This window comes from Dipteris shenzhenensis, chromosome 23 (genome assembly GCF_047967505.1).
Source record: "Dipteris shenzhenensis isolate YYH24624 ecotype China chromosome 23, Dip_SZ_1.0, whole genome shotgun sequence".
Lineage (NCBI taxonomy): Eukaryota > Viridiplantae > Streptophyta > Polypodiopsida > Gleicheniales > Dipteridaceae > Dipteris > Dipteris shenzhenensis.
The window spans coordinates 52043993-52070348 of NC_141618.1; the positions used below are offsets into that span (position 1 = coordinate 52043993).

The window sequence follows — 26356 nt, forward strand, 5'->3', positions numbered from 1 at the left end:
ACATAAAAGTTTCAGACCTTGGCGAGCATTTCACACATTTATTTTGATTAGGGCATACAAACTTTCGACATAAATATAAAAGTTTCGCTTCTTAACAAAACTAACATGAAACCATCATCCATGGCCATGATCCAACACATGCACATCCATCAATTGGATGTCTAGACCACATTCTTGGATAGGGACTTGGACGAAGAAATTTACCTTTGACCACCTCTTGGGTTTGCTCATGCTAAGGGCAAGTCTGCTGATTGAGGAAACTCTTAAAGTATATGGCTTGAAACAAGCCAGCCACTCATGGTACATGAGAATCATAGATTCCTACTTTTTGAAAAATGGCTTCCAATAGTGCTACAATGACACGTTTGTATAAATGCACATCTACTAACTTATTTTTGGTCATCACATTATACATGGATTTGCAAATACTTGTTGTCGAAAATGGCATTCTGCTCACTTTTACTGTCTGAAATACTGTCAGATTTCCAGACTAAAAACAAAGAACTCACTCTTCTTCTCCAAAGTGGATGTTGTTGCTATCACTGGGCTGCTCTTCCTTTGCTCACAGGATGGAGTTGCTGCTAGTGCTGGGATGCTCTTGTTCCTTTGCTCACATCTCTTCTCCTATCTACTCCATCACAAGTTGCATATGCAGCTCTCCAGCGCTCCTTCACGGTCTCCTACGCCAAAGAAGTTGCTCACCAACCAACTCCTGGCTCACAGAATAGTAGCAGCAATTGCTCTTAACGCCTATCTACTAGCTGCCCATGACACTTAAATAGCTGCCATTAAGCTCCTTATGACCTTAGCAGCTCCAATGAGCTCCAAGGTGCCCTCGGCTACATGGGTGATAGCAAATGACTGGCTCCATCAACCTCACAGCAAAGCAATGGACTCTACAGCCCCACCTTCAAGCAATTCGCCTCCTTCAACGAAGCACACAGCATGGGCTTCGATGCTTCCAGCATTCACACAACAAAGAACCCGACTGCTCACAATGGATGTACCAAAACTCCCAATCGCTCCATAGTTGCCATGATTCTTCTGACTCGGCTAGCAGCATCAAGTGCCTTCATCAGAGACCCGGCTCAGCAAGCCTCTCTCCATCGACCAAGGCAAGGACAACAAGACACTTCGTCCAATCAACCAGACTACAGCAACTAACGTCTACGGACCTCCAAGCGCTAGCAGTCGAGATAACAGTACCGCCTCCTTTCTTATCCACCACAGCTACAACAACTGTAGCAATCGGTCGCTCCACAAGCTCAATGGCCAGCAGCTCTGATACCAGTTGAGGGGGTAGAGGGAGCACTCAAGAAGGGATAAGGGACACCGTATAGGGTGGAGCAAAAGCTACTCCAGCTTATTCCTCTATCATATATATATGAGTATACATGGGCACTGTACAAGTGGGTGGGCACACTGCCCTTTACCCCAACAGCATGTGCATAAAGAATATGCTGTAAAGAAAAACATTGTATTAGAAACATAAACTGACTCAAGTTTAAAGCACAAAATTTCAACCTAAGGAGGATTACCATGTAATGTACAATATGTGACTCCCCCCATGCTTCTACCATGAATGATATGAATTCTCCCAATGATGTTCTGAATCTCTCATAATAAAGCTCATCTATTTGACCTTGTCTAAGCAACTTTATAAATGCATCAAGCTTTGTCCACAGTTTTGCTCTCACAGTAGCAATTTATGGATGTGAACCTTGATTCGTGGTGCACTCACACAAATCTTTCCAGTACTCCCAACCTAGGGTGCTTTGAGCCAATGTATGTTTTTCTTTATCAGCATTGTGGTTGGACAAGAACCTCCTTGCCTTTCCTCCACCAATGGACACTTTAGCATGAAGATTTTGTGTCTTTCCTGATTGTTTATTATCCTACTTAAGCTTCACATTGCCTCCGTGAAGTCCCATTAGTGAGAGTAGTTCTTCAGCTTTTGCAATGCATTGTGCAAATACTTGATGTGGCCTCAAATTCCAAGCATAAACTAGATGGAGATAGAGTAACTTATCAAGTATATGCAATTCAACATGCAAAGTACACACATGTACCCGCTCCAATTGAATTGGTAGAATGGGATTCCACTTAGGATCCTTTTTGTGATGATCAGGGGCTGCACTTTGGTTGCAAGAAAGGATGCCATTTTTCCACTGTAGGCTTCCCTTTTGCATCTTCTAAGAGTGGGTGCAATACAAGCATGTCCATTTTGCATCTACACTTGTATCACAAACATACAAGTACTTGAGGGTCTTCAAATCACCAGCTAGATGCCATTCAACTTGAAACGTTCCATGCCCATCCACAATTCATGTTTGCTCTACCTCTTGTCTTCAAATAATCGACAAGATGCCGGTTCTCTCCAAAACCCAGTTCAATGTCTCGTGGCACTCCTTTGGGGTCTCAAAGGTTGCAAGCCACCATATGTCCTCAGATTGGACTAAGAAACCCTGCTCAACTTCCTCATCTCCTTGAGCAAAATGCAAGGCGTCGTTCATAATACAAATGCTCACCCTCTCTAGCTTGTGCTCTTTTACCAACTGAGCTTCATCCATTTTTATAACAAATACTAACTTGCCATCTATATAATGAAAGAGAAATTCAGTAAGGATATAGAAATCAGAAGAAATAAAGTTGAATGTGAAGAGCAAATTTCTATTACCTTCTTCTCTCATCCCATAGAATTTGACCATGGCTCTCTGCAAATTCTCTGTAACTTGTTTACATAGCCCTTTTTGTCTAGGGTCCTTCAACACTTGCATGACATCACTTGGCTTTATTAAACTTCTTAGAACATATGAAGGATCACTATCATCCATTTCCATTGTTCCCATCACATCCTCCATGAAATTCCTAAAGTAGAGTACAAATGAGTCTTAGTGGAAAGAATGTAACACCACAAATATTTTGGGGTAAGTCTTGATAAGTTACTCTTTCATTGAAAATTTGGGAAACTAACCTTGCAGCCCGTATTCTCCTCTTTCGGGCACCACTATTGGTTGACAATGCATCCATAGATTGCAATTTTTTTTCCTCTCCTTCAATCCCAAAGGTGTTCCCTTTAACTTTTGTTCTTGTTCTATCGACTTCTCTCGTTCCTTCTCCATAGCATGTTGAACTTGGCGATAGATAGACCTTTCCAAATTTTATTTGCTTTCAGCAAGCTTCTGGATTGATTCTTCCAATTCATGTCGCTCAAAGTCCAGTGCATGTGCTTCGTCACTTAGTTCTTTGTTTTGCAATTGGAGATCCTGCATACTATTATGCATTGCCACAATAGTAATATTTCCCAAATGTGCAAGTTCTTCTGCTTGGGCTCTCTGCACCTCGCTTGCTTACATAACCAATGTCTGAGAATGGCTCAATCGATTGCGATAACCGAGCAATCCAACATGTCCCTTGCCAACAAACCGAACAACATCATGCAATGTATGAAAAGGAGGACTGTTTTGGGTGGCAGGTTCTAAAGGATACAAGTTTCCATCCACCCAAAGGTCAAGATGCTTCTTCCCTTGTAATCGAAGACTGTGGAGCACACTTTGAGGAGTTCCACTATATCCCCAAGAGTGTGTGCTTGCATATTCTGCCTCCAGTTGTAGGTTCACATGGTACTTGTTGGTGGATATGTCCTCAAATGGTGCCATGAGTACTCAAAGAGAGGTATCAATGATGTAGGCTAAAATGTAGGGGAGAGCTGGCAAAGATGAAGCAGTAAGAGGGAGAGAGTAGCAAGGAAGAGGAAGGAGGAGAAGCAGATGACGGAAAGAGGAAGAGGAGGAGAAGAGTAGGGCGACAAGTGTAGAAGGGAGGGAAGGAGCTGCTGTAGAAGGGAGGAAGGGAGAGATGCTATAGGAGGGAGGAGGAGGGGAGAGATTCTGCAGGAGGGAGGAGTAGAGGAGAGGGATCCTGGGCGGCTCGAGAAGGAGGGGAGAGGAAGGAGGGAGGAGGAGCCAGAAGGAGGAGGAGGAGCCAAAAGGAGGAGGAGGGGAGAGGGAGGAGGGAGAGCAAGACGGAGGAGGGGAGAGGAGAAGGGAGGGGGAGAGAGGGAGAGCGAGAGGGAGGAGGAGGAGGAAGGGAGAAAGGGAGGGAGAGGGAGGGAGGGAGGGAGAGAGAGAGAGAGAGAGGGAGGGAGATTCGAAATTTGAAAGAGGTGGGCTCAAATTTGGGCTTAACCCACCTAGGTTGGGCTGGTTAGGCATCTTTGGGACCCTCCAAGCCCCTTCCATTAGCCCACTAAGTATTCCCTAATCCATTCCTTATGAGGCCCTTTTGAGACCCCAATTCTCCCCTAATGGGTGGTTTTGCAAGAAATAAAGAGGAAGGGGTCATTTAACATCTAGCAGGTGCTAAATATATGCGAGTGGTCAGCCTTCATGGTCACATGATTGGTTGTTGGCTTGGTTGTAAGGGTCCAAGGTGGGGACTACATGATTGCAGGTTCAAATCCTGTTAGGTGTCTTTATATATTTTGGAGGGTAGTGGGTTTGGTGGGCGCCCAAGTTGCTGGCCTATCCACGTGGTAGGCCAGCGATAGTGCGGCCTACTCTCTACCCACAGTACTTATGGAGCCCCACTTGCAAGACTCCTATTTGAACTTTTGGGAATGGCATAAATGCACCCCTTCTATACTTCTATAAAGTCTTCTATATCTATGCTATCTATAAAGTCTTCTATACTTCGATATCTATACTATATATAAAGGAGGGGTTGGCTCGGCGAGCAATTCTAGAGGTTCAGTAAGACAAGACAGAGCTTCACACGAGGTTCGGAGGTAGCAGGAGCTTCGGAGGTGTACAAGATGCGTCGTCACACCACATGTCATATCTAGGACAGTGCAATCATGCAAGAGGTACAGTCTGACATAGGTGGAGCCACACATGACACGAAATCATGGCAGACAAGTGCAGAGCTGTAGCTTGGCGGAGTTGCAAAGCTGTAGAGTTGCAAGCTATAGTCAATGATCAGACTAATGGAGTTGCAGTCTGCGATCAGGCTCACACAAAGTTGCGTCGTCAATGTGGAGTCGCACGTTCACCATGATCACAGTGACATGGCATAGGATGCAATCATACTGGTAGCTCACAGTGACAACCAATAACGTGGCATGAGTCACGACAACATGGCAAGACATGATGATGTGGCACAAAACTCGATGACGTGGTGAAATCAATGCATGAGAGACCCAATGTGGCACAACTCTACATGATGTGGCGTAATAGACTACTGATGATATGGCATCACAGAAGAGTACCAATAACACGGTGGCCAGACAGATTCATAGATGTGGTATCTAATAATTCTAATTATAAATATTTACCTTATAAATAAATAAATAATACACACACATATATATATACTTATATTTTTATTTAAATAAATATAAATATAAATATACACATATATATATATTCATATATATGAGTACATAAATATATAAATATAAATAGATTTATTTATTGATTTCCACATGACAACTAATATATACATATATACATACATACATGCATATATATATATATAGATATATAAAATATTAGGATTATAATTATATAGATTTATAATACTAATAAATAAATTAATATTTAATATTCACATGTGTGTGTGTGTGTGTTTGTTGATTTCCACATGACAACTAATGTATATACACATACATATATATATATATATATTATTTATTTATTTATTTATATACATATATATTTATATATATGAATACATAAATATATAAATATAAATAAATATATTTGTTGATTTCCACATGATGACTCACACACACACACACACACACACATAGTAAAAAATGAAATGAATAAATAATATCATATATATATTATCAAATTTCTCTCATCAAAATTAACTAAAAACTATTTAAAAAAGGATTATAAATAAATAAATAAATAAAATTGTAGATTTCATCTCTCTCTCTGTCTCTCTCTGTCTCTCTCTCTCTCTCTCTCTCATATCAAAAGTAACTAACAAGTATTGAAAAAAGGATTATACAACATAACGATGCGCGCGAGACCCAATGTGGCACAACTGTAGATGATGTGGCACATTACACTACCGATGATGTGGTGCTACGAAAGAGTACCAATGACGTGGTGGCCAAGTGGATTGGTAGACATGGCAGCTACAATTGGAGAGAGAGAGAGAGAGAGAGAGAGAGAGAGAGAGAGAGAGAGAGTACCAATGACATGGTGGCCAAGCAGATTGGTAGACATGGCAGCTAACAATTGGAGAGAGAGAGACTTTAATAAATTGCCTCATCATAATGTGCTTACATGGAGCATGACGAACAAGAAGATATGTGTGTGCATGCGTGTGTACGTGCGTGCGTGTATTTATACTTCTATTCTATATATTTGTATTAACACACACACACACTTTTTAATAAATTGCCTCATCATAATGTGCTTACACGGAGTCCAAGCTATGTCAAACAAGAAGATATGTGTGCGCGTGCACGCATGTGTAAATATAAATACAAATATATAGAATAGAAACACACATATGTGGCATGTGGACAAAGAAGCAATGGAAAGAGTTGACATGGAAAGGCTAGAAAAAACACCACGAATTGTCCAATCAAATGCAACGTGGCCAATAATGACGAGAAAATTGTTGGAGTAGTCTATGACTATTAACATCAAGGGGTTGAGCCAATTTCCAAAGTATCAAACACTTTGTTAACCATAGTACCCAAGGAGAATATAAATTAGTTGGGTGTGATCCTCAGATTATTGTTGTATTGTATGAGAAAATAAAATTACAATACTTTATATATGTACCAAAGAGATTTTTGGGTTTTTTAAAAACTAGGGTTTGGGTTGTTAAAATGTGCATACATTAACTAGAACTAACAATTTTTGAATTGTTAATTGAATCAAAATGGAACCCATTGTGTCGTAAGCAAGTCTAAAATATTGCTAACTAGTAGATTATTATTTAGTTGCTTGAGTCAATACCTACCCTAGCCTGTGGGTTTGTAGGCAAATACTTTGCCTTTCATCAATATCAAATGGCCACTCATTAATCTGAATCATTCAGTTAACTATGCATAGCAAGCAGTGCCTATAGTGGAGGGGGTCTTAAGACTTGAATTTTTTTTCTTGAAATTAAGTACATTTAGAGACCCATGGGAGCGTCTATAACCCGTCATAGATAGGTCATGCTACTCGTCCCCACAATTTGAATTTTGGGACATGTATGGTAGCACACGGTTCTCCCTCCCCCCTCTTGGTGGTTCACGGCATGCTCTCTACCCACAGTACTCATGGGGGCTAGACCACTTGCAACCCCCCTTTTGGACCTTTTGGGGATGCCATAAATACACCCCTTCCCCACAATTTGAATTTTGGGACACATGGTAGCACACAGTTCTCCCTCCCCAATCTTGGTGGTTTTCTTTTCCAAATCCATGGTATTCTTCCCCCCTTTTTCGAATTGCAACCACCTCTTAACTAAGCATAGTAAATGCCACATTCCACCTCAACATACCATTGCCCCACACCTTCTATAACTCTCATTGGTACACCTCAAATCTCTCTATGATCCCTTGAAATTAGGAAGCACTAATTGGAGACCCTTTGGAGACCCCAAATTTCCCCTAATGAGAGTTTGACAAGTTTCAACATTTTCTTAGCCAATCCTAGATCTCAACCTTTCAATGAGTTCATCACATGGGAACGTCAGCTTCTCGCCTTCAATCTCTCGTATGTTTTCATACATTAGCAGCTTCAAAGCCTTCGACTCAACCACCATAGACGACCAATTCAGTGGCCGCTAAAGCAATGTCTTGGTGAATCAAAAAACTAATTCAATCAATGTATATATCATATGTGTGTATGTATGAAAACACACACACAAAAGCCTAAAACATGGGTTCATGAAAGACAACTATCATTACAAACAACAAGGTGGATCGAGATGTTAGAGCAATGGCGAGCTCGTGTCTAGACTCAAAACCTGTCATACATGTAGATGGGGGTTAAAAAAGAAGAGGGAGACAAATCGAAGCTAGTGAGGAGGTTTCGTTTAGTATAGTGGAACACACGATTGTGGGGGAAGAAGGTAAAGATAATATGCTTGATCGTTAAGTTGAGGGCAACAAGGGTGAAGTATGCATCGTTGTGGAGTAGTCTGGCATAGAGGACTTTCGTCGATAATCAAGAAATGGAGCACTAGGGATTTCAAAATCCCTGATGTGTAACAAGTGAAGAAGGGTTATTTGCTAATTCACCTTCATGTTCGATTTTCCATTTCCTACCTCCATTTTGTAAGCCGCGTTGAGAGAGGGAGGGTCCTGTGAGGTCGATCCCATGTCCATGTCCAAATCCGTAGAAGGTGGAGACCTTCCAAAAAAGACAAATGAAACAAGGTGAGGAATATCCTCAGGCGATGTTGTTTGAGGTGCATTGATAGAAGGATCTTTTTGTTCCCCTGATACGATTTGCTAGAGGGTCTTTTCCTCCAAGACCATGCGAATTTTCCACTTCCATATCCCATAAGAGGGCATTTCCCTCGTAGCACAGCTCGCCCACAAAACATTTGCCTTGATTCAAGCTGTGAAAATTGTGAGACTGTTGATCTACCGTGTCGATCCATCCATCCTAATCCGTCTTTTTCACGATGCTTCCTTCATCTATTCCGTCTTCTTCGCTATCTCTGATCTGCTGTCATGCATCTGCACGCAGTCTACAACAATCTACACTGCAGACGGACCTCCTCATTTTTAGGGCCTCGTATTATCACACCTAACATCAACTAAATACCCAATGTTAGTAGAGCCCTCTACTACTCCTAGAAATATGGTGAATTTCAAGGTAATCTGCGTAAGAACAACTCCAAATTGTATTTGCGAAGAAATAGGGAGTCTCGGGGGGGTCACTCATCATATGTAACCCTATCACGTGAGTTCAACAGAAGGATATTTTTTATTTCTAAAATTTACAGAAATAAATATACATAAGGGACTATTTAAAATAGTTTTGGAAAAAATTTACAGATTTGTATAGAAAAGGGGTACATTTTATTAATGAAAAAATTTACAGATAAGAGATTTTAAATATAGGCCTTGAACGCACGTGATATAGAGGGTTTATACATAGTGACCCCCCTGAGTAGGGAGTGCATTTCATGGGCATGGGAATGCCCTCTAATTGTTGATGCCTTAAAGTCGTTCTAGCACCCGAGAGTTCAAGTCTAGAGCTATCGGATCAAAAGACATGATGTTCCATGAAGGTGGAGATTTCGTGACCTGGGCAATAGAGTGAATGGAGGCGTGGTTCCCACGAGCCAAGTCTAAGATTGTAAAATAGCTAATGATACCTGGGAGATTCTCCGTGATATTTCTTAAGAGCAAAACGTGGGAGGTGTCATGACTTTGCAATGACACCTTAGCAACCTTCCTCTGCATGAAGTAAAACCCGTAGCTCAAACAACTTACTGCAGCAAAAATGCTCGTTCCTCCAAACCAAATGGCCTTCACGAGCTTAGGGAGTTAAAAATTTACAGTTCAGAATGTCACCAACTGCATGCCTCAGAAGGAATCCCAACGCAAAAATTCCTAAGGATCTACAAATCACTCTTTGATTGGAGGTCCTGCTCCTAGAGGACCAATCCTAGGCATCAAAAAAATGCTTTCACAATAGTGGCAAGATGGCCACAACCCAGACTAGGATTTCTAACAAGAGTTCTACTGGGAAAAAGGTATCACAAGACAAGAAGAAAGGTTATACTTGCTACTACTATAATGAGGAAAATACTTGCTATTATTGTAATGAAGGCAAGCATTACGTTCGAGTTTGCTCCAAACATGCCAAGGACATGAAGATGCATGACCATTTGTGTCTTCACCTTGCACACACCAGTTATTGAGCCGACTCTTAAAGCTTTGGTGGCCACGCTACTAGGGAATGTGAGCCATTAACTAGCTATGGAGATTTCATTTGCATTCAAGGGAATGCATGATGAGGAAGGCCTGATTGACATTGGTATTGTGATTTGGGTTCAAGTTGCCACGTGTGCTTCGACAGGCACGCCTTCTTGGCATTTTAGACTCTCACAACGAAGAAAGCCATCATCATTGGTGGCCACAATGGCCACATCTCCATTGTTGGCCAAGGTTTTGTTCAAATTCTTCTCTCCAACGAGGAGACAACTAATGTCAACAATGTTCTATACGTACCAAAGCTCACCAAGAACTCTCTCTCTGTTGGGATCCTCAGTAGTCAATGTTTGACGATCCAATTCCATGGAGGCCAATGTGTTCTCCTCCACTAGGGCACTGTTTATGCCAATCGCATGTGCACCGATGGGTTGTATAAGCTGAATGCCACCGTCTGCTATCTATCTCACACACCTTATGCACTTGCTGTCATAGCTCTTGCTAGACACGATGCACTCTGGCATCGTAGGTTTGGTCATGTCAATACACAAAAACTAGAACTAATTGCCAAACATGCACTTATGGATGGTTTTTACTACAAGAAGGGCCTTGATCCCCTTCTCTACATTGGGTGTGTCTTTGGAAAAAACCACAAAGAACCATTCCATCGCCACTCCAAGACCAGAGCTACAGAACTCCTTGAGACGATCCACTAAATGTCTGCACCCCTTTCCTAATAATTTCTCTAGTAGGATCTAAGTACATCATCACTTTCATCAATGATTTCTCTTGATCCACTTTTATTGCATTTCTAAAGCACAAAGATGAAGTCCTAGAGCGATTCAAAGAATTTAAAGTTGAGAATCTTACAGGATGATGCATCAAAAGATTGCGATCGAACATTGGGGGAGAATATCAGAGCACAAGCTTCAAACAACTGTGTCATGATACAAGCATACCCTGAGAATACACCGTCCCACAAACTCTTGAGTAGGATTCCATCTTGAAATGCAAGAACTAGTCCATCCTCGACATGTCTCATTCAATGCTGCATCATGAAGGTCTTCCATAGTTCTTGTGAGCTGAAGTGGCCCCCATAGCAATTTACTTGTCACACATTTGCGTGTGTTTGAATGCCATGTGTTTGTTCATATTCCAGATGGTCCACACAACAAATTGGATGCTCATGGTAGACATGGCCTAGGGTACGCCAACAATGGTTGAAGCTACAAAATATTCAACCCTATCACGACATCACCCACCAACTGTAGTTTTCGTGCAGCGTCATCTTTGTGAAAGATGACCAAATGATTGCCTCTACATAAGAAGGCACCTCGTGTCCAGCCATCGAATCCATGCAACTCCTATATATCACAAAGATTTGTCCAAATCAATGGCCTTGGACCACCTTCCAATGACACTTCTTCTTTGACACACATGTCCATCATGCAACTCAATGACCGTGGTGCTAATGCACCTCCCATGCCCGCTTCTCACACCTCCTCGGACCCTCCCTCTGCTCCATCTCGAGTTGTGCCACCTAGGCCATCCTCCGATGCCCACTTGATGCCCATAGACTTGGAAAAAGTCCCAATGCACACGTCATCTATTGGCGAGGATTGCAACACCTGCATCGTCCATCTGGAAGTCGAGATAGGACTCAGGGGGTTCACTTTGTATAAACCCTAGATATCACGTGCGTTCAAGGCCTATTTGTAAAACCCCTTTATTTATAAATTCACATGAATAAAACACATCATTTTTCTAGTTTACCTATGAATTACATGTATATATGATACCCTTTTGTATGTGAAAAATGTGTAAAAAGGAGATTTTAAAAACTCCTTTCATTGGACCCACATGCTCTTTTATGAGTGACTTCCCGAGAGCTAGAACCAATCCTTCCCAAGTCAATCCACTTGTGGCCACCCCTAGCTTGCTAGTTGATATAACTACCTTCACCCCCTCATCTTCCACCACCATTCGTAGATCTTCCTCATTGCACACGCCATCTCCCGTCATGCTTTGACAAGAGACTGTTCCAGATCAACGATTTGCCCACCAAACCACACTCCTTGTGAGAAGCACAACACTTTGCATAATGGCCCCTTTGGGATGCCGCCATGGGAGAAGAACTGCTCTCCATTGAACACAACCATACATGGGACAAGACCATGGCTTTTCCATCTAGATGCGCACCAATCGACAAATATAAATGGATCTATAAGCTAAAGTATGCACCGGATGGTTTTGACTACAATGCCAACTAGTCGCTTAGGGATTCAGACAAATGGAAGGTATAAACTACCTAGACACTTTTCCCCTGTTGTTTGAATTGCATCTATTTACATGTTGATTGCCTAAGCCACTATCATGGATGTTTTTATTAAAGGCACACTTATATTTTAATATAAAATCCCAGCAAAAGTATTATCAATCTAGTTCTTTCAGTTTCATAATATTGATAGAACATAGTACATTTTTATATGTTTTCTTTTGAATTTAGAAGAAATTTAAGATGTAAATCCTTGCAAAACTTTAAATTTTTTAACATAAAAGTTTCAGACCTTGGCGAGCATTTCATACATTTATTTTGATTAGGGCATACAAACTTTCGGCATAAATATAAAAGTTTCGCTTCTTAACAAAACTAACATGAAACCATCATCCATGGCCATGATCCAACACATGCACATCCATCAATTGGATGTCTAGACCACATTCTTGGATAGGGACTTGGACGAAGAAATTTACCTTTGACCACCTCTTGGGTTTGCTCATGCTAAGGGCAAGTCTGCTGATTGAGGAAACTCTTAAAGTATATGGCTTGAAACAAGCCAGTCACTCATGGTACATGAGAATCATAGATTCCTACTTTTTGAAAAATGGCTTCCAATAGTGCTACAATGACATGTTTGTATAAATGCACATCTACTAACTTATTTTTGGTCATCACATTATACATGGATAATTTAATTGTCCTCTGTGACATCCCTCCCATACTTGAACTATTCAAATATGACATCAAAAGTTCCTTCTCAATGATGGATTCTAGCCCTCTACACTATAGTCTCAGTATTCAAGTGATTGGGACCTTGATCGTGGTAGCAAAACTTGGCTACACTAGACACAATACATTCAGCACATGCTAGAACAGTATCACATGACAGATTTCATGCGGATTAGCATGCCCATGGATCCAAATGTAAAGATTTCCAAAGAGGTGTGCCCTAGCATTGCTGTCGAACGTGTTGAGATGAATTCCTTCCCCTATAGTAGCCTTGTCAGCTCCTTCATATACTCCATGGTTTGCACTAGACTAGACATGTCTACAATGGTCATGAAGCTCGCATAGTTCATGACTAACCCCGGCATTCAGCATTGGAATGTTGCCAAAAGAGTTATTAAGTACCTCACATTTAGAAGCATTCTCGTGACTTCCAAGGTTTCACTGATTGTACTAGGTAGGAGATCTTGATGACCATTGATCTACAAGTGGCTTTGTATATCTATTCACTGGTGGACCTGTCTCCTAGATGTGCACAATGAAACGCTCCATTGGCCTATCATCAACAAAAGCGGAATACATTACATTTTGCAATGTGGCCAAAGACCATGTCTGGTTGATGACCTTGATAAACGAGCTCAACATTGTTACACACCAACCTGTTTTGTTCAACAATAGTGTTCTCCTAAGCAAAAATGGTTCTTTCAGTAAGTGAAGATAGCATGCTGATTGTAGTATCTTTTGTCAAGGACCTCGTCTAGAATGGAGCACTTCAACTCCAATACTGCCCACACAACAAATGTTAGTTGATTTATTCACTAAGGTTCTTCTCAAAAGACCTTTGTTGCTAAACGTTCATAGATTTGTTTCAAATTTTCCCTCATTTTTCCCAACCAAGATTTGTCGCTAAACAGTGGTAGATTTTGTTTAATGTTTCTAAAATTAGAGCACAAGGATTTAACATTGCACTAGAGGTTCCTACCTTGGAAATTTGTGCAATGAAATGTTTGTCTAAAAGTCAGGAGAGCCATGTTATAGATCCCCCTTAGAGAAAAAAGATAGAATTCACTTCGTTACTGCTAGTTACGATCTGACTACAACGTCTTGAACACTTGCATAGGACTTGACATCTTCTTGGAAGAGTGGTCACCTAAGGGATCCGCTAAACAAAAATTGTTATGAACATCATGCAAGTTTTTCTTAGAATAATGATGCTTTACAAAGACGATCAACTCCACAGCGGAGCACAAACTAGAATGTCAAACGGAGGTTCTTGCCCAAGATAATGGAGAAACCTTCAAAATGGATCACAAATGCCTCCCCTTTTTGTTGAGCAAAGCTTATGTCCTTTTCACTCATGTTGTTGAGTATTGTCTTGGTGACAGAGAACTTGATAATTTGAAGCTCAAGAAACAACCTCAAATGTTGAGCTCCCAAAAGGATGTAAAGATAGAGGAATGATCTATCTAGGATCATTGGCATTTAGCCTAATGATGCTTGCTCAATGAAAACAAACAAGAAATTAGGGGCCAAAAAATTGGTAGGTGTGGAGATAAATTTGGCAAACAAGTTGTGAACAAGATGAGATTTTGCTTGCAAAGGAGGAGACATTTGGGCCAATGATGGCACTCAGACTTGTAATACTTTTACTTAGTGTCATTGTTGCTCTAGTTTATGACGTTGTAATGACTAACTGATAAAGAGTACATGAAAGCTACAAAGTGATGACAAACTAAGCTTTTATCCACATTGATTCTCATTCTTGTATTTCCAATTATATGCTATGTTTTCGCTTGCCTTCTTGGTGCGGTTGGATGTGAAGACTAAGAGGCATATGAAAACCTCTAGAAACTACTCATGAATCAAACGAGGTACTAGAGGGGAAAGGTACGTTAGAAGTTCGTGGCTCATGCACGAGAGAGTTCCTAAGCTGTGATTGAAAGATGCAACAATGGAGGAGAGAGGTGGGGACTAGGGAATGTCCCAAGAGATGGATGCTCAGCTGGTTGCACTAGCGGAGGTGACAAGATTTGCCAGTGGGGCAACCGGGGATACCTCTATTGATAAGCAACCAATTGCGAGGACCATGCTTCTCAACATGACGGTGAAGGTAGACATCTTTTTTAGGACTCCTGAGTGAGTGATTCAATCATTCTCATTAGAAGCGGAGGGCTTAGAATGACAATTCAAATTGCAATATGTTTATACAATTAAAAGCTATGGCAATTTAGCAATGAGCAAGCAATCGATAATGAAATTCCCATGATCTTAGAATTATCAATTGATACATTTCTAACATGATTTTGTAAGTGGATCAATCATGTCGAATTACAAATCATGAGAAGGTTGGCCAATTCTAGAAAATAGCCCGAAGGCTTGAGCCAACTGTGAGCTTGAGACGTGTCATGTCACAAAAATCGAGTTGTGTTGGGAGGCATGCGGTGAGAACAATAGCAAATGTTTCTAGACTTGAGAGTCCATAGTCTACAAAAATGGAAGTGTTTAATGCATTGTGCTAGAGACATCAAGGCATGGGTGGATGAATATAGAAGTCTCAAATATTTCCCAATTTTAAAAGGTTGTGGAGGGATTCATGAGTGATGTGGCGAGCAGGTAGGGACTAGGAAACACCAAGAGGTTGGCCAACACAAGAAGCGAGGGTGTTGCATGAGTGATTGACATGTGGAGATGCTAATGGGATGCATGTAAGAAACTAATGGATCTAAGAAACCAAGTGCGCTATGGCACTGAGGAGGCATAATCTAATATCTATCTTCCTCAGAGCTTGAAAACCAACCAATCTCTCTCTTCTTATGGTCCCATCATCGTGTAAGCTGCACCATGGGAGGCAGAGAAGAGAGAAGTGGAAGGAGGAGGATGGGGGAGAGAGAATGAAGAAAATTGAGGAGAGGCCTCAAAGGTATAGGTAAGTGGGTTGAATCCTCCAACAAAACACAACACTTTTACCACAAGGTTAAAACCAAGATTGCAGGCAGGGGTGGCAAAAGAGAAGAAGGAAGTTACATGCTCAGTGCCAAAATCAAAGTTTGAGCTTGGAAGGCTAGTAGTGTCATGGGTTGTTTCATTTCAAAGGAGATGCATGAAAAATCTATGGGATAGGCCAACGAGCTCATCAATGTGAGCACCACCAACATCAATTTGTATATTCGATTTAAGAGAAGTGCTTATTCCTAGAGGCACGTGGTACACCACCCATGAGTATGCTGTAGCTAGGTAATCATCTCAAAATCCATAGGAGCTTTCCAATCTGGCTTATAAAATAGGCTGCCACTCTAATAAGTCTCCTATCTATTTAAAGAAGGTACCGGATTTGCAAACGAAGGCTTTTCACTCTAGCAACAAGTAGTTTTGTAGAGCATTAAATCAAAAGAATCAAGCAAATTTCTTTTTGTGACCATTAATTGTTATTCAATATGTTGCACTAACTTGAACAAATACATCAGCAACGACGACAATCAAATGGGCAATGATTAGGCTGATGCGCAAACCAAGGCTACTAGAAAAGGCACAGGTAGAGCTGGATGAAGTGGTAGCTCGTGGATAGTGTGTGAATGGATCTGACATCAAGCAACTCAGTGTTCTGCAAGTAGTAGTCAAAGAGACGCTCTTGCTACATACATGATTTTAGATGTGTGACTAGTGCATGCAACATATTCATTTATCGCGTTGCAGTACAAATATGAGTATTGACATTCAGGTAATATACCAATATGTTATCCAATCACAAGACTTATTCTTAGTGCTGATATTCTCGATGCTCAAAAACTCGATGCTTGAAAGGGTTCCTTCTAGCAAGGTCCTTTTTTTAGTTTAATAGCAAACGTATCCTCCAAGTTTTGACTTTGAATCCAATGATCTACCTACTAACTTATACCTAGAGTATTGATAAAAGCTAGGTTTTGCAAGTCCTCTGTCAATTTTGAATTTTAGCACCCTCATGTGCTTTGCTCATTTCCGATTTGTGGGTTTAGGTTAACATGGGAGTCCTTAGAAAGATGTGGGGCTTTACGGCCAATATACATAAATATGATTCGACTACTAATATCTAGGTATTCGCGAGACTTATTTTCGGTGCTTATATTGTTAGCATTTATATTCTCAGCAGTTAAATTCTTAGTGCACGGGGAAAGGCATGTTCCCTTGGATTATAACTCTTTGAAAAAGGAAGTGCACCGCGTCCTTGCCCAAACCATGTGGGTATAATAATTATGTATTGTATATTAATATCATACAAATATTTCCAATTGCTCGTCCATTCAAAATTGCTTGTTTTCAGTCAAAATTCTTTATAACATTCCTCTCTTTAGATGCATGTTCTCGATGTGAGGGAGCAAGGAAAGCCAAGCTGGATGCAAGATCGAAAGATATCGATACCTTTATTCATATGATTGTAGTCCATGTGACAATATTGTATAGACTACAATGAGGATTAGCTATCAGCTCTTGTGAGTGTGGTATACATCTACTTCAAAGTGGTCCTGCTAAGTCCTTCAGAGAAAGCTAGTTATTAAAGCATTCAGGCATCAACAAAAGCACTACAAGGTCTTTGCAGGAGGCGTTTAAGGTTGGTGCATGGTGGGCTTGTGCAGAAGGTTGGTGGTTAGAGTGAATGTTCTTATCTCTGTTCTCCAAAGCAGTTACTCATAAAGGCCAAACATATGTGTGCTCTATGGCACCCCTAACATTTCAAAGGAGGTCGAGGCCTAACGACCTTATGTCATGTCTAATGTCCATATTTTTACTCATTCGTTTTTTCCTTTTAAAATTTGATAAAATGCTAGGATTTAGGTTCCTTTTTGAGTCAGTAGTTATGTGCTCCATGACAGAAAGGCTGCTCGTCGCAAATCTAGTTTGTTGGCTGGGAGAGAGTAGCTCGCTAGAAGAACATTGAAGGCACTAGACTTGAAGTCACAGCCAAATGGCAAGTTGGGAACTGGTAGAGGAAAAATGGTGCTCTCAGTGCTGAAATCTGTAGCTTCCAAAATCTAGGTGCGAATTTGAGCACCAAAGCTGCACTGGTATCAAATTCAGGTGCTTTGCCTTTGAGTTTGGTCAAGGGCTGAAATTCGTGATGCTTTTGTCCTCTATTGGTGGGAAGCTGCCTTCGTTTTCTTCTTGCCCTTCAATTGGGGACTTTAGGTCGTTGTTTTATGTGTTTGTGTCCTTCATGGGGCTGTATCTTTGTCAACTTTGCACAAGGCCACCTTCGTTATCTTCATGCTACCGTCTTCTACCAACAATAGGAGTCGAGAGTTTATGGGAAGGTTGAAGCAGTCCTTCAGTATCCATTGTTCATATGTCCTCAAGGGATCTTACACAATAGTTCTTTTGTCACTTTTACTAATAGTTATTTTGCCCTTCCAATAATGTCAATAAATAATTATTTTGTGCTCTTTTGTATTAGCGGTACATTTATGGACCTAAATTATTACGTTGAAAGCGTTGAATCAGTCAACCCTTAATCACTAGTTCCAACCAAATTATAACGAATCAACGTAAATTGTTGGAGATAAACTCACTGGTTTTCCACCGTTAGCCACCGCCAAACGTTTGAATATCCAAGGATAGTCCTGTCTGTACTCGGATAAGAAGCATGTCACAATTTCCATTTTGCTTTTTGTCCCAGATGGAGCCTGTTGCAAAATATGGTTAACATATTCAATACTCTTATTCTTGAATGAGGGGGACGAAGTTCAACCCGATTATGTTCCTGATACGTATCATAGTCACTAAAGTTCAGCCATAACATGGGCAGAAAAAAGAAAGAGTTTCCACATTCCTTTTCGGAATTTACCTTAGAACGTTGTAAAGTATCCAAGAGTGAAATATAGAAAACAAGTTATAACATGTCATTTTAGCATATACTGCTACATTGATATTGAACTAGAAGAAAGAACCCTTTTCTTACAACTACGAGGTGGTTTCCACTTTCATTGCACGCTCTGGGCGTAAACACGTTTCTCTGTTAAGCATCTCTAGCAACGATATCTATAAATTAAATGTCGTGGAATATATGTTACCAAGACTGCATGATGAGAAAACTCTTGCAATTCCATGGACAGCGACGACGATGACTTATTAGTTTTGTGTTGGTGCAAATCTGCAATCGAAGGATCTTGCAGTTGATAGACACAGAGATTTTTGCAGAACTCGCTTTCCGTGATCAAAACCATACCTGAAGCCTATCGAGTTCTTTTGCAACTTCTCGGACCAAACTTTTTGCCCTGGCATTGACCCTCCCATCCAATTCTAATGCACCCGGGAATCGGTTTTCTTCCGGTGCCTCCACAGGTTTCTCTAATATTGCCTGTCGTGCAGCTTTTAGCAGCAGTACTTGTTGTACCTGCAAGACTAGTATATGCCATGTTGAATCATGTAGAACGACGTAGCAAGCCTCAGATTATACAATTCTAATATTCAGTTCACCTGAAGCATAAGACTGGACTTTCCCATCCCGGGCCCTCCGAAAATGCCAATTGTGATAGGGCTGCCCATCCGTTGGTTCAAGAGCACTGAAGCTATTGCATCTCTGATATATTGTCTCTCTATCAAAGCCAATTATTCCATGTCAAAAGTGTTTTCTAAAATTCTAACACTTAGTGCAAATAGGCTAGACGGTGAATGCCGCATGTGAGAAATCAGGCAAGATACAAACCATTTGAATTCTAGACACAAAAATTGTCATATTGTTGTTTGCTTTTCGACAAAAGAGAGATTCTACCATCTTCTTAGCGTGCACTACGTACTCTTGTTCTTTAGCTTGGCTCATCGTTTACAATTTTTATTCGCATTGTCTTTTGTTATTTTGAATTGTCGTCATTCTATGGCACAAAGGCCCATGGAGATTGCTCCAAGAATCCAAAAATCGCTTCATCACATGGCACCATTGTAAGCCCTACCTCACTACAAGGACATAATGCTTTACCTCGTCCGGGCCTTTAGTGTGATTTCTTTCTTCCCCTCTTTTTTAAAATTTCCCTCTTGCCTCCCCTCCCTTTTCGTATGCCTTCCCTTACTACTTTTGAAACATTTTCTTTACATATCCAAGCAAAGTTCAAGCTCCCAAAAATTAGATGAGCGAGAGGACTAGAGGTCTAAAAGGATAGAGTGTAACCCTTTATTCTCCATCTCATTTTACATCTTTTTATTGCAAGGCCCCTCAAAGTAGGGTTTAATAATGTGGTCTTTAATAGAGTCTCTCATTATCTCTTTTTCCACCACCATTGTTGTGCTTGATCAAAGTCACTTGGGCTTAATGGTCCACAATTGACCTCTCATATGGTTGCTAGTAAGCATGTAAACAAGGTCAACCTATTTGATTATTGAGTTGGCCAATGGCAATTGCTTAGATTTGTGCTTATTACACAAGCTCCATTAGTGGATTTATTCATCATGAGGATAACCAATTATCACTCTCCTATAGTAAGGCTAATTAGAATTTGGCCATAACTAGGACTTCAAGGACCTCATTAGTAATCAAGTTCTATCATGCAAACAAGTATGGATACTGGAGGTTGACTAAATATATTCCATTAGATGAGAGTTGATCACTGATTTGGCTTAAGACAGAAGGCTACACAAGCAATCAAAAAGAGTAAAATGTTGTGCTTCTATGTGCATCAAGGTCTTGTGCTAGTGTACCTAAGTTCATGTAGGAACTAGGTCTCAAAAAACTTGAACTACAAGGCAAGATGTAGGGAAACAATGAATATTAGTTCGAATCAAGAAATTGACACTCATAGTTCTACTCATTGGGATTCAATCAATTTGAACTGGGTGAATGAGTAGGTAGGAGTTACATAAATTTCATGGATACAAGAGTCAAGGATGCTTAATGATTACACTAAAATAATCATTGGCCATATTCTTCAATCTTCTTCATAAATACAAAAAATCGACAGTTGACCCTGAGGAGGATCTCTAAAAGGCAAAATGTATAATAGCTTTAAGAGAAGCCCCAGCCTCTATTAGTTAGCACCATATTGAATGTACAGTCCCACAAGCCCACATGCATCTACACATAAGCACGCTACACATTTATAAGCACTAATCCCCCACCCTACACACACCCACATCACATATGTGCCCTACATGGATGCCACTCAATTAGGCTTTTGTTCTTACCACACATCTTGGCAATTCTATGCAAATATTTGTGCATAGCCCTATTTTCCATAGCTCTTATATTATAGATCGTTTGCTTAATAGAAACATACATATGTGGGGCCAAGCTTAACTCCATAGTAGAAAGTTCAGTTCAAATTCCCACACACTACCTCTGCATGAGTAAGTTCAGTTCAAATTCCCACACACTACTCATATTACAACATGTGTTGTGCAACTATGGTCTCTTACCTTCAAGTTGGTTTCATGTTTGAGATCTAATTAGTCATGCTAGTTTTTTTGAGTATTCAACAAATAGACTTATAGTCCTTGCCGCCCCTAGCCCCACACTTCCTTGTCTCACAAATTTTCCCATCCCCCTTTGATGGTATGACCTATAAGTTTTGTATATTTAGCTTTACTCGACATATAATTTTTTATCAATAGCTTTACATTATTCAATTATGTGTTTATTTAGTCAAAGATCTTAAGGTTATAATGTGCTTGTGATGTGAATTAGTTTCTTACCTAAAAGATCTTCAGAAGATGGTTGATCTGTTGTTCTTGAATAATGTTGCATGAGAAGCTTGGACAAACCTGCATGTATGCCAAGTACCTTAAAATCAAAATGCTAATATCATCTCAATTTAGAAGAATGAAAAAAAATTATCACAACCAACCTTTATGGTCTTTCACTCGCTCGTTCTCAACATCAGCACCCCTATTTATCAACTCTATAGTCATGTCATCTCGTTCTAGCTTGAGTGATACCTCGAGTAAGTTACCTGTTAAAAGATTAGCCACAATCAAGTGGAGTCCCCAGTTTGAAAAAATGGTTGTTACGGAGGGGGAGAGGGAGGGGTTAAAAGGAAGAAGGCAAGGCCATGATTAAGGGGAGAGTTTAAATTAAATAATAATGAAGGGTAGGGTCATTAAAGAGGGAGGGAAATGAGATTGGGGAGGGGGGGTGTAGGGGCATTAAAGACGAAAGGACATCCCAAAGGGGGAGGGGGATGAAGGACCCTTTATAATATTATTATAGAAAATGTGAAACATGATATTACACTATAGCTAGTAGTAGGGCTAAAGTGTGGGGAAAACAAGGTTTTGGGTTTGAATCTTTTCTTGAACCTTTGGGGAAGCCCCTCCCCTCTTAGACATAGATTAACCTCATAAAATAAATTAACCCATGAAAAAACATACGTTAATTAGCCTTCATGCACCAAAAATAAATAAATAAATTGATTAGAACTCAAACCTTTTCCTGAACCTTTGGAGAAGCCCCTCCCCTCTTAGACAGAGATTAACCTAAAGATTAGCCTATGCATAAAATAAATTAACCCATGGAAAAACATAGGTTAATTAGCCTCCAAGCACCAAAAACAAATTTAATTAGTTGATTAGAGCGTAGGAGCCATTAGAGTCTAGGAACCATTAGGAATCATTAGGTTGCTACTTTTCTTGATTATTATTATGATTGATCTAGCTATACTAATAAAAATCCATAAATCTGATCTTAATAACATCATGGGGTGCACACAAATGGGTTTAGACTCTAATTTTCAAGAAAATATGATGGATCATAAATCTTTCCAAAATCCGCGTGTGATGAATCTCCCTTCTTCCCTTGCTCTCTAAAGTATCACTCACAGTAAGCTCAATAAACAGCCCACAAACATAATCTATTAATATTTAGTAAAAGGCAAAAGAATAGTTCGCTCTTTGCTCAACACGCAGCTTCCATAACATAATCCAATATTAGTGTGTTCTATCACGTGGATGGAATGTCATACTTCTTGTCATTAATTAAGCACAACTTATCCTCTTCCATGACATGTGGTAACGATTTGTAATTTTAGGCAAAGTCATTGGATGGTAATTGACCGATTGTTTTAGGCTTTTCTACAGGAACAGGATGGGGGTAAAATAAGAACGCACTACGTACCTTGGGAGATGCTAAAGGCCCCTAAATTGGAAGGTGGATTTGGTCTACCTAAGGTCCGAGTGAAGAACTTGGCTCTAATTGGGAAATGGCTGCCCAAATTATTTGCAAAGAAGGTCTGGTGGTTGGGCATGGTGAAATGGTTCATTGAGGAGGCAAAGGGTGTAAGAGGGCACATGGAACTTTCTTCATGGCATGACAAGCTATTCTATGATTTTCCCCTAAGAATCACTAGCTCAGACATGGTAGCTAGTTTGATGACCGCTTGGAAGAGAATGCATCTATAAACTCATATGGAGAGGGCGAGGAGGCTTAAGAGGTGAGACAAGTCTATGCGAGGGAATTTGGTGGAGTAGGGTGACTCTTGGTTTAGATGCCCCATTTGTAGATTTGATCAATGCACAGCTAGAAATATCAGCAAGAAAGGTTTGGGGATGTGGTCTCAATCTAGGATGTGCAAGGGTTAACTAGCTAAATGCCAAAGAGCTAGCCCTTATGCAGAATATATTGAATAGGGTATCAGATTATTGGCCCTCAAATTGCATAGCATCGAAAGATTAGAGAGTGAATCAAAGGTATCATAGGAAAACCAAAGTGAAGAGGATTACAACCACATCTTTGTATAGGAACCTCTTAGAGGTGTAGTCTATTTCAGTGCTCTGAACAAGAAATGGGAGACTCGTAGGACCCCGGGATGGTGTCTAAAACCATCCAAAAGGGATGTCAAACTGCTAAGTTTAGTTTTTTAATGTAGAAGCTAGCTCATCAATGGATGCTGGTAAGAGCAAAGCTAGCCAAGCATTTGCAGGTCAATAGGGACTTGTGCACTTTGTGGCAAGTTTATTTTGGTTTTAAATCGTATTTCTGGCACTACACGGTGGTGCATGGAGTTTGGTCTAGATTAGTCCTCTTAGCGGTAGGAGGCAAAAATGGTAAGAATTAAAGTGAAATAGCTAGAAAAATAGAGCTATAGCATGAATGAAGGGGACACTGGCGCTCCAAGCTATAAATAACATACAATTTAGAGGACATCCCCAATCTTTCACCTAAAGATACCTCAACTTAATCATCCTCACACCCTGCATAATACTCCTCAAAGCCCTTGACCTTAACACGGTGTAGACAAAACGAGTTCAATACAACATTAAAGAATAGACCTAATAGTGTTAAGAATTAGAGCACTAAGTCCTTAAAGCATACCTAGGAAACTCAAAACATCTCCATTACCATGGTCTCCACTAAGGAGCTAAAAAGGGTAGTTAAGGTGAGATTCGTGCCAGGGCATTCACAGCATTTAAAGGTCCGAGTTGCCATCTCTTTTAACACTATTGAAAATAAATTTGCTTTGATAAAAATCTTGTGAAGGCAAAACTTTTATATATACTCATACCTTGGGCCTTCATCCTTTCGTCTTTCAAGTATGTTTTCGCTGTATTATCTTGTGGTAGCGTTATACACTGGTCGGCGGTGCCTGTGTTTTCTCCGACAGCCCACAACAATAACTGTTTCTCTTCTTCATCCCCAGCTGCTTCTACGATCTTCTTCATGATATCCAGTTTAGTACTCCCCGCCGTGCCACCCGAGTTAACCTCACACATAGCGGCGCAATGCAACGGCGTCTTGTCATCGTAATCCCTTAGATGAACCAGTCTTTTTGCTTTCATGTTTGAATCGGCATCAAGAAGTACTGAAACGGCCTCCAAATTTCCCGATTTGGCGGCTACATGGAGTGCTGTTTGGCCTGCTATGTCTTGTTTGCACGTATAACTAGACCATTCGTCACGGTCTGGGAAACAATTTTGGAGTAACCTTATTACTATACCTTTTGTAGATGTGAGACTGCACGCCTTGTGTAAAGCATTTCGCCCACAGGAGTCCTTCGCCTCGATGTCAGCTCCAGCACATATCAGCAGATATGGAACCGGCGTTTCAACAGCTAGTGCGTAGTGTAGCGGCGTTTCTGCTCGCTTGTTTTTGGAGTTTAGGACTTGTCGCTTGCTGCCGGAAATATTATTGAATTTCAGGTTCTTCTGGTATGACTCAACAGCAATTTCTATTAGGCTTTTATCGCACTGCTCTTCTCCAAGATGCACCCATGGTCGTTCTTGTGGAAGATGGCAGCCGCAATGGTTTAAAAGTAGCTCCATGATTTTCGTCGATGAATCTCTGTCGATAGAGTATTTTGCTGCGAAGTGTAGAGCGGTGTTTTTCTTGACGTTGCCCTTTTCTATTTTGAGGGTCTCCGCCTTCAGGAGTTCTTCACAAACCTCTACCCAACAGTATCGGACAGCCAGCATCAGAGGGGTAGACTTGAAGTCCTTACTCTGTGAGTTGATCATATCCTCGTCTTCTCCCGTACCCCACCTTTCTTTCTGTTTGTCAAAGAGCAACAGCAGCTTCACCGCGTCGACCATTCCACGTAGCGCTGCTAAGAGCAATGGTGTTTCCCCATCCGTTTGAGCAGCGTGTGGCCTTAAATCAGCATTTTTGTGAAATGCGAGGAGCAATTCCAAGCATTGAAGTTTACCTTCCCAAGCACACAAGTGAATCGCAGTGCCCCCGCAAGGCGCACTGTTTCGCGGATGGAAGTTGAGTTGAACCGGCGGATTTAAAAGTTCTTTAGCTTCCTTCACATCGTCCGCTAGGCAAGCATAGAACAGTGCAACCTCACGGTCCTCTACGTTGAGGTCCGGAGGATCAATGCAAGCTGCTGCAAAACCTCAATCTAAATCAGATGGCTTGAAGGGCGACCTTATCACAAACACAAACGCTACGAAAGGAGAAGCACAATCGGTGGATTTATAAGATCTGCGAGCCGACTCACCAGGGACTGCAAGCTTGTCCACGACAAAGGCTCCTCCAAATTCTTTCCAAGCTAATTTCCGATCCTTATCAACAAAGCCATTCTTCAACCGGGTTTTGTCGTAGCCGGAAAAGCTGAGATCGAGGTAATCGAAATACCCACTACCGATATCCTGGATATCTGTACGACTGCCAAGCCGGATGCCGTCATAGCTATGGGACACGACTTCATCGACGGTTGCTAACCGATAATCCGGAGGTATTTCTTCATCAATCAGAAAACTCTTGAAGAGTGTTTCCTTTTCAATGCGAAAGCTCTTCGATGCCATAGATCACCCGATCGTATTTGTGTGTGTATGTATTTAAAAGAGAGAGAGAGCAGGGGAGGCTATAGTGGTGAAGAGCTTCCTTTCCCTTGCATCATGAGCTGAGCCCACACTTCAATGTTGGTCGGTGACCGTAGGTCACTTGCTCCCTTTGCACATGTGGCTTTTTCCTTGATGATTCTTTCCTAAATCGCTTTGTCCTTGATGACACATGTCACAATACATGGAATTATATTTCTGTCTCGTATATTATA

At 40.8% G+C, this 26356-nt stretch overlaps 1 protein-coding gene across 2 annotated transcripts in view; it reads right to left on the reverse strand.

Moving 5' to 3' along the window:
• LOC147887527 (uncharacterized) overlaps positions 1-26121 on the reverse strand; it is a 43091-nt gene extending 16970 nt beyond the window's left edge. The window contains exons 1-7 of one of the 2 annotated variants that reach the window (XM_087394448.1): positions 25799-26121; positions 24365-25681; positions 21713-21817; positions 21561-21629; positions 19356-19474; positions 19105-19272; positions 18449-18562 (exon numbers count right to left, since the gene is read on the reverse strand). In XM_087394448.1, coding sequence (XP_087250574.1) covers positions 18449-18562; positions 19105-19272; positions 19356-19474; positions 21561-21629; positions 21713-21817; positions 24365-25681; positions 25799-26105 — 2199 coding nt within the window. In that variant the 5' untranslated portion in view covers positions 26106-26121. Of the gene's footprint in view, positions 1-18448; positions 18563-19104; positions 19273-19355; positions 19475-21560; positions 21630-21712; positions 21818-24364; positions 25685-25798 lie in introns of both variants that reach the window. The other variant, XM_087394447.1, reaches the window with a different exon arrangement.
• Positions 26122-26356: the final 235 nt, after the last annotated feature.